Raw genomic sequence first — 17,465 nt, 5'->3', positions numbered from 1 at the left:
GACGGAGAAGCGGCTTAGAAAATGGATGGATGGATGGATATATTTTATATATTTAATTTTATAAAAATTAAGTTTTTTTCTACTGGTTTCCAGAGCTTTTGTAACATAAAGTTTGTGTCTCCTAAATGGTAACTTTGCAAAAGTAGAAAAAAAAAAAACATTCTTAAAGGCGCTATATTCGACATTTTAAATATTAATATAACAGCAACAACTATTTCTATATAAAGACACAGTAGTGTAATGACTGTGTACATGTCGTCCCTCCCCGTTTTGTTTTGCCCTCCCCAGGCAACGACCGCCCACACAGCATGCGTGCACAATTTAAGGCAGAACGGGAAAACTTGAGCAAGAAGCTGACACAAAAAGAAACAGACTTTATTAAGAGTTAAAATGCATGAAAACGGATGAGGAGGTCGCTCATTAACTCATTTTTGCCGTTTCACAGAATCAATATTTTTTTCTCCTGTTTGCAAATGTTTATGACAACTACTGGTTAGCTTCACAACAGCAACTGTAGCAACAGTTTATTAACCCACTACAGAACCAACATTAGCTACATTACTTGCTGAGTTGTTGTTCACTTTAACATTACATCATGGCATTTGTATGTAAGACTTGCGAAGGGTTTATGGCCACAAAGATCTAAAAAGGCATGTTTACCTCGACAATGAGCTTTCACAAACTGGGGGGCGGAGTTTCTGAAACAGCAGTGAAGGGAGGAGTGTGTTTGTTTTGCTGTTACCGTTGCAAATACCAGCAATCATTCTCCAGAATTGTATAGTGCTCCTTTACATTTGAATGGGAGTAAACAGAACAAGATTTTTCAAATTATTTTTAATGAATGGACCAATAGCAATTATTAGTATTGCTATTGGTCCATTCATCGTGAAATTTTAAGCAAGCAAGTTTATTTTATATAGCACTTTTTCCAACAAGTGTTGTCACAAAGCAGCTTTACAGAAAAATCTGGGTCCAAGCCCCCATGAGCAAGCCAGTGGTGACAGTGGCAAGGAAAAATAAAAAAAAATTGTAACATATTTTTCAAATTGTGCAACAATCAAAATCTTATTTTTTTAAGACTTTTCTTCATCTAAGGAGAAATGAAGTTGATCTCCATATTGTAATATTAAAGAATCGATCAAGTCCTAAATGCCTCTTAGGTGAAAAGAGAAGCTTAATATCAACATCTATTTGTATGAAGTTCTGCAGACAAATGAGAAAAGCATTAGGTCTCCTTCTATACTGATAGACTGCTGAAGAGAATTATAACTAGAAAAGAAAATTTTTATGTAAGTACCATTCAGATGAGACCCAGGGTGAGAGGAGTCAGACACTCATTTTAAGTTAAGATGTCTGGCAGACAATATTTTAACAATATTTAAAATTTTAGGCCTAAAGATAATCTAAGAGCTGTTTCTCAGGAGCCGAATTTGAGAAACAGGGGGAAACAGCTCTTACCCTGATTTTAAATAGGACCTAACCATGTCTAGTGAGATTAAGAGAAGATATCATTTTGAATATTTATTTCCTCTGGGCTGCTTTTCCTTATCAAAAGTAGGTCTGGTGGAAAAAAAAACAGTGATGGAAAACATGCTCTGACGCATTTTAAATGCATTTTTAGGATTGTCATTGTCTTTAAATAGAACCATAACTGCCACGGAAAGCGACAGCCCAGAGTTCAGTAACAAGTCTTATCCTCAGTTAAATGAATCATTCATCATTCATGCCTGATCCTACCACCATTACAGAAACCAGCCAGAGCTGTGTAATTAACTGATTCCCACACAACTTTGGAAAATGTAGCCCACTCTAGTTAGCCCCCTCAAACACCTAGATAGGTAATGTTGCTGGTTATCAACAAAATGAGCAAGACAGACGACAGCTAGCTAGCTGAAATCTTAAAACTTCCTCACCATTAGCTAAATCTATCACTTGTCTACCTAACTAATTAGCTCTGATGGACAGCCAGAGCTAGCCTATGAATGATTCTTGCTTGATTTCAGACAAGAAAGCAATGGAATCATCTTATAATAATGTGCAGGTCATGGCATAGTGCCATTTATCTAAGAGTAGCTGGGGTGAAGAGCAGGGGGAAGACAGGGAGGGGTTTTCTGCTCTAATCTGACTGTAATAACTAAACTGAAGACATTCTGTCAGAGATACCAAGTTGAAATCTAGATTTATTTACCTAATCCTCTTAAGTTCTGGGTGGGATATAAAGCTGCGACTACCTTCTGCTACCTTAAACTGACTGGTGCAGGACTGGGCTTCCTACAGAAACCTGTCTCAGCTCAGTATCTGTCAGTGTCTGTCACCAGGCAGGTTTTAAACCTTCCTCACTTGAGGTTCCCAGATGGTACCCATGAAAAGGCCTCAAACTAATCATTCCTGCATGTTTGCACTTTTTTGATTTCTTGTGCTTCACCTGATCTCCAAATGTCAATTAAAGGTCTTATTTAATCAGTATGAACTACTGTTCAGACGTTTGGAGTCAATGTTTTCAGCTTTGTAAAACCAACTTGGTTACAAGTAAATGTGTAAAGGGATTCTAATGTTAGTCATATGCAGTTTCATAGGTTTCAAATAGTTTGTAGGACATTGAATCTGTAAATAAAAATTATAGACATATTAGAATCTAAAATGACTGAGAAAGTGGTCTTTGAGAATTAATCAATAATAAAATTAATATCTAGAATTCACCACATTTCAGAAGTGGAGATCAAATCTCAAGGCTGATATCTTGACGAAAATTAACACACATAGACCATTACATTGTATTATTTATTGTTTAATTCAGTTCTTTTTCATTAAATTCCTACAGTATTTAATATGAGCTAGAACTATGTTTTAGCAAGTAGCTTATCGTTTTAGTCTATTGTTTGTTATTATTGTGTATAAAATATAAACATATAAAAACATTTAAATGTTAATTAAAAGTTCCTAGCTCCCTTCAAATTGAATTTCATGAAAAGTTGTTGTATGTCTTGTTTGTATATTTTGCTTGTTTTGTTGTTTGACATTATGTAAATTGCGGTGATGCACCACAATGTTTGACCGAAACTGAAGTTGAGGACATACTTCACTGAAAACCAAGAGAGACGGTTGCTTAAGAATTAATATGACATTTTAGTTATGCTTTTGAATTAGTGCAGTAATTCTGCTGGTGCTTCAAAGGTGATAAGCGCCATGTTGGGAAATAAAACTGAGAGAGCAAGAGGACTGATTTTATTTTAAACAGTTTACAAAATCATATTAAATATTAAAGTTGTAAATATTTGAAAATATAATACTTCATAAGGCATCTAAATCTTCATTCCAGAGTGCCTCCGCAAAAACTCCCATCCAGCAGTCTAAAGTTTCAAAAGCAGAGGGTGCTATTATGCCACTTGCTTGGGTGTCCGTCATTTAGAGAAACAGCCATAAAGTTCAGCAGGTTATAATGAACGCATATGTTTGCAATAACGATTTTCAAAACTAGAGGCAAAAAAGTTTATCAACCAAAGATCTTGAGTCACTCAGTTTAATTTACATGATTTACATTGAAGAATTCTCTTACATTTTAAATTCATGTAAAAATCATGTAAGCTAAAGACTGTATATCATACAGCTGCAGTAGACTGTGCTTGTGTTTCACTGTTTATCTGCTGATCAAACTGTTTGAATGTGTCTGTGCTGATCAACACAGGGCAGCGAAGGAGACCTGCAGTGTTTTTAATCACAACGTCTCATTTTCATCAACATTCAAATGATTTGTTAAGTGCTAGATTTGGACACTTAATTTTAGGCCTATTGAATCCTGCATGCTTTTCCTCTGAAAAACGGAAGTGCCACTTTTGACCAGTTCTGGGTGGAAATTTCAGTGCAATTATGTTTTTATATTTAACTAACAGAGCAAAAACAATAGCTCCCAACTTCTAAGGCTTAATGGATAGAACCTTTACCAGAACAGTAACCAGTCATTATTTTATACTTCAGTGTATTACATGTGCTCTTTTCTTTTAAAAATGTGTTCAATCCTGCCAACACTGTCATTAAATCCTGCCAACAGCATCTGCAGCATCTGTGGGCCACTGACAGCATAAATAGGACCATCTGGAGCTGGAGAACAGCCTCACCTATGCACAGGATTTCCAGGAGCATAGAACAGTGTCCCGAAATAAGAGTCACACAACATGTGCTCCACATAATCATGGAGGAAGAGCAGGGGGATGGCAGCTATGAAAATAGTTTGCATGTATTATGTCTAGAGTGGTTATGTTTCTGTATAAATCCTCTCTATATCTCATAATGGACCTTCCCAGGCCTCTGGAGAGCAGCAAGGACAGGACTAATGCGCAGGGTGTGTTTGCACTCGCAAACCACCATCCACTCAATGACTCAGCATCACAAGCCAGTGAAGTCACAGTGCCTGAGAGGAGGACACGCCATTGTCAGCAAACTAACTCTAAACTATGAAGAGTGGAAGCAACAGAAATGAACTGCTGAAAATGAGGATGATAAAAATGCATGGGAATTAAAACTAGAGTCAATAAAAATGCATAAACTGAGTCATTTGTATGGATGTCATGCCCATATTGAAAACTCGGTCTAAGCTGGATTTCTCTATGGAAAAAATGAGAATGGGAATTTCCAAAAAGTGACACTATCACACCCTGTGGTTAATAAATGTTTGTAAACTGTATATTTTACCACATGTGGTAAACTAAATGACTAAATGTCATTGAATCCTTTGAATTATGAAGTCGTTGGAATCTTCTCATTACTCTACAGTCAAGTATTTGCAACCCTACTCCTCCTACATCTTTTGAGCTCAAAGCATGAAACTTAAGACTTAAGGTGTGTGTACAGGGTTCGTTCAAACACATTTATTTTTTCTACAGGTATGAATGGTGGAATCCTCAACATCCTAAAAAACAGGTCATTCCAACTATATCATGCTTATACCTATATTCCATCACAGGATACACTCTGTAACCAACAGTGTTTGGATTCTTCTCTTATGTCACTACTATGTAGGTTTGCTAGCAACATATAAGCAACCACCTGGGATACCACAGCAACAGCCTACCAAGACCTTGCCAACCACCTGGGATACCACAGCAACATGACCTAGCAAGACCTTTACAACCACCTGGGATACCCTAAACATGGCCTAGCAACACCTTAGCAACCACCTGAGATACCACAGCAATGGTCTAGCAAGACCTTTGCAACCACCTGGGATACTCTAAACATGGTCTGGCAACACCTTGCCAACCACTTGGTACACCCTAGAAATGGCTGAGCAACACTGACCAATCATTTGGGATTCCATAGAAATAGTCTAACAACATCTTGGTAACCACATGGGATACCCTAGAAATGACCTAATGACACCTTAGCAACCACCTGAGATACCACAGCAATGGCCTAGCAACACCTTAACAATCACCTGGGATACCCAAGAAATGGTCTAGCAACACCTTGGCAACCACCTGGGATACAACAGCAATGGCCTAGTAATACCTTAACAATCACTTGGGATACCCTAGAAATGGCCTAGGAACCAATTAGCAACCACCTGGGATACCCTAGAAATGGCCTAGCAACCCCTTAGCAACCACCTGGGATACTCTAGAAATGGCCTAGCAACACCTTGGCAACCACCTGGGATGGCCTAGATATGACCGAGCAACACCCTAACAACAAGCAATGCCTGCAATACTGTAGCAACCTTGTAGCAAAACCATAGCACCTAAGTGAAATTGCTATATAACCCAGTTAATAACTGTTTAAACCCAGTTAATTTAACAAAAAACAATTAACAGTGTTCTGCAACTACTTTGTGTTATTAGCTTCAAGCCAACTTTAAATTCATTCACAAACTTTCGCTTTCTAGTTATAATTGAAATGTGTAATGTTATTACTACATTTACAGTCATCTTCTGCAGGAGGACAAAACATCCATTACATTTTTCCACACTTTTGTCATTTACACGTGTGGAAAAAAATTCTGACTCAAAGTTGTCAATGTAGAATGTAAACAGAACATAAGTGTAATTAACTGTGTATCTATGTAATTGCATATGTAATTCCATTTGAACTGTATAGCAAAACAAAATCGATCATTCTTGACATCTAAGGCTTCATTCATATTACATTTAGCTAACTGATGCTAAGCACCATACCTGGGAAATGGCTTAATTAAATTTTGTTGTACATAATAACAATAAACAGCATTCCATTCAACAAACACCAGTGCAGTGTCCAGACAAACAGTAGCAAATTGTAATGTTAAATGGCTTCATGCTGTGTGTAGAGGCATCTATCAGGCTTTGTTAATGTAATTCTGTGTGTGGCAGCCTCACTCTCCTATCAGATCTTCCTTCCTCCCCATTAGCCCACTCCACCCTCCCAGCCAAGTAAGACTTTATTTACTGTGATGGCAGTTCTCTGTATAGGCTTGGCAGATTTATTGGCCTTGGTGGCCACTTCCTCTGTTCCCAGCAGGAATGAAATAGTATCTAAACATACTGCAACAGAGACGTAAATAGCTGAGAAAAACGTTCAGGATGACCGCAAAAAGAAAAAATCAGTCGATTTTTTTTTACATGGGCAGCTTTCCAAATATTTCTACATATTTTATACTTACACTCTTAAAAGTACAGGTACGACAAAGGGTCACAAGTCTATTCATGTATCTACATCAAATAAACAAACATTACTCACCGCTGCCTCTAAAGGTGTAAACAAGCATCAAATAAACAAACATTACTCACCGCTGCCTCTAAAGTTGTAAACAAGCATCAAATAAACAAACATTACTCACCACTGGCCTCTAAAGGTGTAAACAAGCATCAAATAAACAAGCATTACTCACTGCTGCCCTCTAAAGGTGTTAATAACAAACATAAAAATAAACAAACATCACTCACTGTCTCCCTCTATAGGTGTTTATTACAAACATCAAATAAACAAACATTACTCACTGCTGCCCTCTAAAGGTGTTAATAACAAACATAAAAATAAACAAACATTACTCACTGCTGCCTTCTAAAGGTGTTAATAACAAACATCAAATAAACAAACATTACTCACTGCTGCCCTCTAAAGGTGTTAATAACAAACATAAAAATAAACAAACATTACTCACTGCTGCCTTCTAAAGGTGTTACTAAGAAACATCAAATAAACAAACATTACTCACTGTCACCCTCTACAGACATTACTAAGAAACATCAAATAAACAAACATTACTCACCGCTGCCCTTTAAAGGTGTTATTAACAAACATCAAATAAACAAACATCACTCACTGTTGTCCTCTAAAGGTGTTATTAACATAAAGTAAACAAACATTACTCTTTGTTCCCCTTTGAACTGTTGTGCCTCACTAAATGTGGATCAGCCCCCAATCCAGCTGTTTCTTATGATCTTGACAGCTGATTGTAAAAACTAACGACCTAAAATAACTGCAATCAGGCCATACAATTGTGACCAGGTGATGACGTAATAATTGTGACAAGCCTTCGGTCACCACAGCAGAAACCTGAATCATGGCAGAGCTGCAACGGGGCAGAATGAGAGGAAATGGCAGAAGACAGAATGGTTCAATTAGTTGATTAATCAAATAATAGTCAGTATATTCATGTATTACAGAAATGGTTCTTAGCTGCAGCCCCACTCCACATGTCTTCATCTGTGCTGTCTCTCTGTGGTGTGGGGGCTGCTATGATATAATACAGTACAGTACAGTAGGGTCTGTGCTGAGTGGAGCCCCACAGAGATGCCATGCCATCTGCAGCCCTGGCACCAGCTGCCCTCGCCACACTCTGCTGGCCCGACACCCTCTAAACCAACACGGCCCGGAACGCAGGGGACAGAGTGAGCTCTCACCTCCTCATCCACTTCTTCATCCCACACTCATTCATCAGTTCATGATGTGCCTTCAGAACTCAGAACTCCACATTTTTTATTAAATGTGATGGGATTTAATTTTTTCTGCTTTCATGTGATTGGCTACTGGGATGCTGATAAGACCCTCTACTCGAGGAGATGTATGTAACAGCAATGCTATCTGTCCTCTCCAGAGAGAGAGAGAGAGAGAGAGAGAGAGAGAGGGGGGGGTGGAATGGGGAATATAAAAAAAGAAGAAATAGAAGATAAAGAGAGAGAGAGACAGAAAGGTAGAGCCAGCAACAAAGAAAGAGAAAAAGAAGAGAAGAAAAAGGAAGAGAGAGAACAAGGCAATAAGAAAGAGAAAGACAGAAAGACAAAGAGAACAAGAGAAGAGGAGAGAGTGAAAAAAGAGAAAAGTAAAATAAGAGAAAGAGACAGAAAGGAAAAAAGGAGTGAGAGAGAGAAAGAGCGTGAGAGAGAGAGAGAGAAATAGCAAGAGAGTGAGAGTGAACAGTGATCTTAAATCCTGCTTTAGTATGATCACTTAACTGAACATCAGGCTTACAGAGTTCATTGATTGTTGATGGTCATTGTAATGAGAATCCAAACAGACTCAGGCAGATATAACAGGGCACATGTGATGAACACACTCCCTTATCTTCATCACTGTATCCTGAAGTGAATGACATCATCCTGTCCAGTGATGCTCATCACAGAACAGTCAGCAGGATCCTCACACTGCGATGACTGAACTTCATCATCTCATCATTTCTACATGAACTAAATGCAATTTATGGAAAATTGTGGGTCGATGTCATAAATTTTATATATGCAGAAATGATGTACAATGCATTACTTTTTAGTGCCAGTGAAGCAGCTGTGTTCTTTGTCCTAATACTATGATATCATCTAAGCATTAGCACTGCCAGTATTGATGACCATGATGATACAGGCCTAATGTGCTGAGATTAAATGCTATTAATTTTGTGTGTCAGCAGAATGCTCACTCGATACAATCTCAGATTTAGAGCCATATCCTGCTTTAGCTTATTTGCACATTAGAAATCAGTCTAATATACAATCTATGCTCTATAGAGACCATAAGAAATGCTATTGTTTTCAATGTCCATGCACAAACAATGGGTATTATTAGATACACCTCTGTAAATCTTCTACTCACTGGCCTCTTTATTAAAAACACCCACTCTACACTTCCACTCACTGGCCACTTTATTAGAAACACCTACCCTGTACTTCTACTCACAGGCCACTGAATTAGAAACACCTACCCTCTACTTCCCCTCACTGGCCACTTTATTAGAAACACCTCCCTAAATCTTTCCTTCACTGACCATTTTACTAGAATCACCTATTCTGTTTTTCTACTCACTGGTCACTTTATTAGAAACAACTCATTAAATCTTGTCCTCACTGGCCACTTGATTCCACTCACTGGCCACTTTGTTAGACACACCTTTCCTGTACTTCCACTCACTGGCCACTTTATTAGAAACATCTACCCTCATCTTCCATTCACTGGCCACTTTAATAGAAACATCTACCCTGTACTTCCACTCACTGGTTGCTTTAATAGAAACACCTACCCTGTACTTCCACTCACTGGTTGCTTTAATAGAAACACCTACCCTGTACTTCCACTCACTGTTTACTTTAATAGATACACCTACCCTGTACTTCCACTCACTGGTTACTTTAATAGAAACATCTACCCTGTACTTCCACTCACTGGTCACTTTAATAGAAACACCTACCCTGTACTTCCACTCACTGGTTACTTTAATAGAAACATCTACCCTGTACTTCCATTCACTGGTCACTTTAATAGAAACACCAACCCTGTACTTCCATTCACTGGTCACTTTAATAGAAACACCTACCCTGTACTTCCACTCACTGGTCACTTTAATAGAAACACCTACCCTGTACTTCCACTCACTGGTTACTTTAATAGAAACACCTACCCTGTACTTCCATTCACTGGCCACTTTAATAGAAACATCTACCCTGTACTTCCACTCACTGGTTACTTTAATAGAAACACCTACCCTGTACTTCCATTCACTGGCCACTTTAATAGAAACATCTACCCTGTACTTCCACTCACTGGTCACTTTAATAGAAACACCTACCCTGTACTTCCATTCACTGGTCACTTTAATAGAAACACCTACCCTGTACTTCCACTCACTGGTCACTTTAATAGAAACACCTACCCTGTACTTCCATTCACTGGCCACTTTAATAGAAACATCTACCCTGTACTTCCACTCACTGGTCACTTTAATAGAAACACCTACCCTGTATTTCCACTCACTGTTTACTTTAATAGATACACCTACCCTGTACTTCCATTCACTGGCCACTTTAATAGAAACATCTACCCTGTACTTCCACTCACTGGTCACTTTAATAGAAACACCTACCCTGTACTTCCACTCACTGGTCACTTTAATAGAAACACCTACCCTGTACTTCCAGTCACTGGTCACTTTAATAGAAACACCTACTCTTATGCTTCCACTCTCTTGCCACTTTATTAGAAACACTATCCTTACACTTCCTCTAATTCACTACTGTGGCAGTGTTTTCTTTACCTTTCTGATTAAAAACATCAGCTGGAAACTTTTGAACTAACTTGATCTGCAGGTCGATCACAGCTGTAATTACAACACTTTGACAAAAACAAGCACCCGACTCCCATCTCGCAGAAACAATTCATGAGAACACGCCAAAAATATATCTTCTTCATCACCTGTGATCTGTGCTCAGTGCTGTAGCTGGGTGTTGTGTGCGTTCGAAAAGCCTGATTAACACTAGGACCTGCAAAACTTGCACTGCACCACCAAAAACACCTGACAAATGTAGCTGTAACCCACTTACAAATGCTTCCTGCCCTGCTTCCCTCCTGGGAGGGCGTTTTAATAAGGATGGCAAATAGACCATTTGTCTTCTTGCAGTCCAGACAGAATCAGGTAACAATACTTTTTGGCACCATGTTTCTTCCTTTGATATGTTCCTTGCTTTTCTTCCCCCTCTGTGTAAATGTGTAATGCTGCATTATCTCTTCATACACATTTTGTCCACTTCTTCTTCCAGTATACTTATTTAATCAGATTTATAACCCTGTCGCTTGCCTACAAAGCCAAAAACAGACCAGCCCCTAGATAACAAGCAAAGATACTTTCTCTGGATAGACAACAAAGCTCTCTTTGTAAGTTGCTCTGGACAAGAGCATCTACTAAAATCTGCTGTAAATGTAATTGTAAGACCAAGTAGATCAACAAACTGTTCCCATCAGCACTTTCATCTTTGAGAGAGAGGAGAAAATCAAGCTGCTCCAGATCTGAAAACATCCACTTCTGTCCATTCATCCACAGTGAGAAGACAACTCAAGTCTATAAGGATGTTTAGCCCTCACTGAGAAAAAGAAACAGACAAAAAAAGTGATACTAGAGGACCAAAACTAGATATCTGAGATGTGGAGTGATGTTTTATGGACTGATGAGTCTAAGGCTAGCAGTTAAAAGTGGCCCGAATCTGATTTTCTCAGCAAAACCGATTTTTTTGATTGACTGTTCACATTATTTTTTAAATGTGATCTGTTTGTGACATCAGTCCGAACAGATCAACTCCTATACCGACCCACATGCGCAAAAGAACAATGCTTTATGTGGCTCGTCCAGTTATTTCCGGAGGGTTCCGTTTCATTACAGGACTGATTTTGAAGTTCCAGTGGTTGACAGTTGGGCTTATTACCCACAGTGTGTTTGAGTTCACCGTAAAAAGGGCATGTAATTCAGCCATGGCCACTTTCATGTCCTCGGATTCTTTAAACTGTGCTCTGGTGGTGCAGCGTCGGGCTCCTTCGGCCGTGTTTGCCGTTTCCTTCAAGACCTCTTCAAATATGGAGCGGCTGTGATGAGTCTCCTCTAATTTTATGGTACAGAACCATCAGCCTGAGTGTTTATGAGTCTCAGCAATGGGAAACGATGACGAATGTCAAGTTGGACTGATGTAAAAGACGTATGAATTCCGATCTGGCTGTTCAGACTGAATTGTATCGCTGCAGATCAGATACGGATCGGATTTTAGTACCACATATGAAAGCGTCTCAAATCGGAATTGAAAATGTCAGATTCAATGCATTTTTTGCTGTTCACACTGACACACATCTGTTTCACATACGTAGAAAAAGATTGGATTTGGGTCACTTTTACCTGCTGTGTAAATGTAATCTAAATGTATAGTTAGGATTACGTGCAGAAAATGAAACCAACTTCTAAAGCTGAACTTTGGAGGAGTGGAAATGCATCCCTGCAAAAAACTGAAATGTTTGGTAAGGGCTGCTCAGTGGGATTCGTTAAGAGGCGGCGTCATTTTAGAAGTTGCTGTGCTTGGCTCACAATGAACAATAGGAAAGGAAAGCTTGTCCCTGTCACAACAAACAAGGCTTTGAATGGCAGCTCCCTGCCTTCCACACTTACTTTCTCTCTCACACCAAGAACAACAGCAGCATTTGTATTGGCTCAGCCTGGCAGGGTTCACAGCAGGCTATTCTATCAGCCCCCCCCAACATCATCAACCCCAGTTGGTGACCACTCCGCCCGACTAGGACTGCTGAGGCTAACAGAAACGCTGGGAGAAAAACACTTTGCTGTGCATGCGGCTGTGAAGCATAACACTTTACAGTCCACATGCCATAAAACATGCACTGTTGGCATCTCGCAGACCACAAGATCAAAGCCTGGATGGCCTTGTTTTGTCCCACGGCTTGTAAAATGGCCATTCGTACCAGTATGAAGGCCCAGTGTAACATCTTCAGTGATATCAGCCCATTTAATTGGACATCTTGTACCAAAACAAAGGACAACGTCTTTATAAAGAGATCAGGACAAGTTGAAAAGATCAACTCCCATCTTCAAAGTGTTCAACTCTACACCTTTTAAAGTAAAGGCCCCCAAAAAGGGGGGATGCTGAAGATATACCTATTTTAAGTCCCTGAAGAATCTTTCTGGGGGCTGTGCTTCAAAGTAAATGAGATGAATGAGTGAGAAACTTCCAGATTTCTTTACAGTGGTGGTGATAGGAACCAGGATTTGTGACATCTACAGCACAAATACATATTATTTACTGTCCCAAACCACCAGGGAACCTACATGTGTCCTCTGAAAAAAGATGGTGCTTTAATGGTTCTTTAGCAAACAAAATGCTTCTATACCAAACCATGAACAAGCAAAAACCACATTTAAAGAATATGTTTCATGATAAAAGGGTAATCTGCGTCAAGAAAGGGTACTTTAGATTGTTGCAGAAATGTGCTATAGATGGTTCTACATAGAACCTTTTTGAAAAGGGCCACTTTTGGTACGCAGCAATGCTGAAGTACCAATTTTAATTCCCTGAAGAATCTTTCCAGGGGTGGTTCTTTAAAGTAAATGAGATGAGGGAGTGTTCAGGGAAATCTACCACTTTTTCAAGGTTTCATAATTAACATCTTTGAGATGTAAACAAAGTCATTTAGAATGATTCACTGTAGAGAAACTTCCAGATTTCTTCACAGTGGTGGTCACAGGAACCAGGAGTTGCAATGTCTACAACACAAATTCATTTTGTTTACGATCCAAAACCCCCAGTGAACCTACACGTGCCCTCTGAGGTTTTGTACACTTTTAAAAAGGATGGTGCTTCAAGGGTTCTTTAGTAAACAAAATGGTTCGATATAGACTCCTACATCTAATGAACACATTTAAAGAACACGCTGCATGATTAAAGGGTTCTTTGCATCATGAAAGGTACTTCAGATTGATGGAAAACTTCGATGAATGCATTATAGATGGTTCTATACAGAACCTTTTTGAAAAGGTTCCATATAGCACCCAAAAGGGTTCTTCTAGTGTTACAACACTTAAAAATAATGGTTCTCCAGTGGTTCTTTAGTAAAGAAGGTGGTTCTGTATAAAACCATGAACACTGAAAGAAGCCTTTGCACAATTATATATATATATATATATATATATATATATATATATATATATATATACAAGCCAAGAACCGTTTAGCTACACACTCTTGGAAATTGAGGGTTCTTTGCACAGAACCACAGAAGGGGCATCTTTGGTTCTATGAAAGACCTCTCTTTGGATGACTCATATTTGTAAACAAGATTGATTTAAAGTTTAAAGAGCCTCCACATAATGTAAAGGTTCTCATGTGAAGGTTCTTTTTGAAAATGGTTTCTTTAGGGAACCAAAAGTGGTTCTGTGGCATTGTTTATAGAATGCTTTGTAGCAGTTTTTTTAAATAACTTTATGGTTTATGGTTCAGGTAATGTGATATTTTTGATGATCTCAACTACAAATTACACACATTTCCCTCCAAACTCTATTTTTTTCTTTACCAGTTCAGCATCAGGCTGCATCTACATGGGAGAAGGTGAAAAGGAAAGGTGACTAGAGGATGAGGAGGCAGAGAAATGATGAATTTGCAGAGAAGCCCACCATCACCCCGTCATGCCTTACTGGCTTCTGCAAGGCCACACTTTATGGCTGGGTCACATTAACAACAGCATGGGGGATGCTGAAAGCTGGAAACACCAAACCCCCCACCTATCAGAGCAGGTGTGCGTGAAGCACTGTCCATTACATCGGTCAGTGATTTCCATTATGACATTGTTGCCTTTATTGCCTTGTTTTGGTCATGAGCCTTGAACAATCCCCCCATGGCATGAGCATTTTAAAAGCAGCACTGTACGTCAGAAAATGAAATGGAACAATGATCATTATCACTTCTATAATCTTACTAATATTTAACAAAAACTGTCCTGTCACTGCTGGCAGGTGCTCTTATTTCGGCCCTCTTTGTTTATGACTGGCTGCTGCTCGTGGTAGATGTTAACTATGCCTATGAGCATTATTATCGACAGCACTGAATGCATTGAGTCCTGTGTCTTTACCATTTCTATCCATCAGCTATATGCACTGAGCCTCATTCCACACAAGACGTTATTGTCCTCAGTCCTGTACAGCGAGTGTTATTATTATTATGCAAGTCTTAATCCTTAATGTTTGTGTCTGAGGTTTCTATCCATTGGGCTATATAAATTGACTCTTATTATTATAAACAGTGAAGTCACATCGTTATGCATTGAGCCTTATTCCTCGACCATGCCTGTGTTTGAGGGGTTGCTATCCGTAGTTGCATACATTTAGGCTCAATCCTTATTTTATACATAGTGTTGCATCCATTGAGCCTTATTCATAATGTCCATGTTTGAGCCATTACTATCTACAGAGCTATGTGCATTGTTAGTGGTACACATCTAGTCTTTTTCCTTACAAGGGGTTTCCATCCAAAGTCCTGTATACATTAAAGCTTGTCCCTTAATCATTTATGAGAGCTTTAGCTTTTTTCTTTTAACAATGAAGACAGATTGCTACGCATTGAGTCATATGAGTCATATTCCATTCTCATGCCTAGTATTGAAGAAGCTGTCATACATAGTGGTACATACATTGAGTTTTATTCCTTACATGAGGTTTCTATACGTAGTGTTCTATACATTGAGCCGTATTCCATATTTCTGTCTTTGGAGGGTTGTTATTCATAGAGGTTTATAAGAGGTCTCTATACATTGTGCTGCATACATTTAGTCTTATTCCTTATAAGAGGGTTGTTTATGTGCTGTATATGTGATGATATGATTCTTTATAAGAGGTTTCTATATGTACTGTTATATGCTTACATATACAGAATTATTATACTCCTATCCATTATTAGAGCTTTCTGTACATGGTGCGATATTTAGTGAGTCTTATTCCTTATAATAGGTTCATTTACATAATGCTGTGTGTTTTGACTCTTTATATGAATCACAACATATAAGAATTCTTATAAAAATTCTTTCTATATATACTGTTACAAACTTATAACAAAACCTTGTTTCTCCATTTTTGTTGTTTTTCAGTTTTTGACATAATTTGAAAATGCCCATTGTCCTTTACATTGTTTGTAAATTCCACGATGAATGAACCAAAAGAAATGGCCCAAAATGACCTGGAAAAATGTCTGGTTCCATTGACTTACATTAAAAGTAAAGTATGTTATATCCTTCTCCTGTAAAGTTACCATTTTGGAGATACAAGGTTTTGTTCTGATAACAGCGAGACACATAATTATTAAGTCTTATCCGTTATAAGAGGCTTCTATACCTATTCTTATTCCTTATGTCTGTGCTTGAAAGGTTGCAATTCTGATATCAATATGAATTCTGCCCCTCGTGTGTGTGTATATACATATATATAGTGCTATGTTTTTTCTATACCTATAGTCTTTACACACATATAATCTTAGCCTCATTCTTCCTCTCACTTCTCCTAACCACACCACTCCACTGGCTTTGGCCTACGCCGTTTTCCGAGCATGCATGCACCAATGCACCACCACAGTCGTGCACGCACCGAAGACAAAGCCCCAAAAGCCCACACTGCCCCCCTCCAGCTCACCTGTCAGGCTGTCATAGCATTCGATTTCGGTGCTCTCCACGGCTCTCCGCTGCTCCTCGGTCAGCTTGGATGCCGCCTGGTTCAGCAGCTCCACCTCGGAGCCGTGGACGCCTTTGAGCTGCAGCAGGGCCCGGTGGTACTTGCCAATGGCCTCGCGGAACTTCTTCTCCTTGTAGCAGCGATGGCCCTCCAGCTTGAAGTCCACGGCTTTCTGGATCTTCGCCTGCATCTCCATCTCGGCACGGTGTCCCCCTGCCCCACCAACCCCCCCACCTCCACCACCACCACCTCCTCCTCCTCCGTCCTCTGGGTGGCTCCTCACGCTCTTGCTTGAGCGCTGCTGCTGCTGCTGATGATGCTGTTGATGCTGATACTGGTGCTGATGCTTCGCCTCCATCGTCGAGCACCTCAGTCGCCCTCGCGGCTAGACGGAGCCATGCTCACGCTGCTGCTGCTGCTGCTGTAGAAACACCGGCACGCGCACTCCCGCGTTCTCCGTGAGGGCTGGAGCAGCAGCGTGCCGTGCATAAAGGATTAGAGGGGGGGGGGGGATGCACACGCGCACACGCGCACACGCACGCGCGCAGCGAGAAAGCGAGAGAGCCAGACGGCGTCTCTAAGCAGCGTCTGCCAACCTCGCGCAGTGATTACAATGACAGCCTTAACTAGAAAACGAGGAAAGCGCAGTCAATGCGTTTGGCGTTCGTTTAAGCCTGTGAGTGGATGGATGGCAGGATGGATGAAGGGATGCAGAGAGGAAGGGAGGATGCCTCGCCTTGCCTGAGCTCAGCTCTTTCTGCCCCTTCTGGCACTTCACTTCAGCACCACGGACAGCGAGGCATTGTGGGACAACAGGGGGGAGGAGCCAAAGCTACATCACCATCACGACTTAAAAAGAGAAAGGCTGCCTCAGCTCAGCTTCAGCGCCACTGCTGGGGCTGACAGACGACCCTGTGCGGCTGTTTGTGAATGTGGGTGGGGGTGTGTGGGGGGGTGTACCCTGTTGAAGCAAAACGGTCGTCTAAATGCGTTTAGTTGTGGGTAAAATGTCCCCGCTGGAGATAAA

The 17,465-nt window shown here is 40.0% G+C and overlaps 1 protein-coding gene across 1 annotated transcript in view; it reads right to left on the bottom strand.

Annotated features, from left to right (window-relative positions):
* Window positions 1–17,208, bottom strand: part of ttc9b (tetratricopeptide repeat domain 9B) — a 55,455-nt gene extending 38,247 nt beyond the window's left edge. Inside the window, exon 1 of the mRNA XM_017707989.2 lies at window positions 16,400–17,208. Coding sequence (XP_017563478.1) covers window positions 16,400–16,796 — 397 coding nt within the window. The 5' untranslated portion in view covers window positions 16,797–17,208. The remainder of the gene's footprint in view (window positions 1–16,399) is intronic.
* Window positions 17,209–17,465: the final 257 nt, after the last annotated feature.

This window comes from Pygocentrus nattereri, chromosome 7, assembly GCF_015220715.1.
Source record: "Pygocentrus nattereri isolate fPygNat1 chromosome 7, fPygNat1.pri, whole genome shotgun sequence".
Taxonomy (NCBI): domain Eukaryota; kingdom Metazoa; phylum Chordata; class Actinopteri; order Characiformes; family Serrasalmidae; genus Pygocentrus; species Pygocentrus nattereri.
The sequence above is the reverse complement of the archived record's forward strand: the minus strand, read 5'-3'. Positions and strand labels throughout refer to the sequence as shown.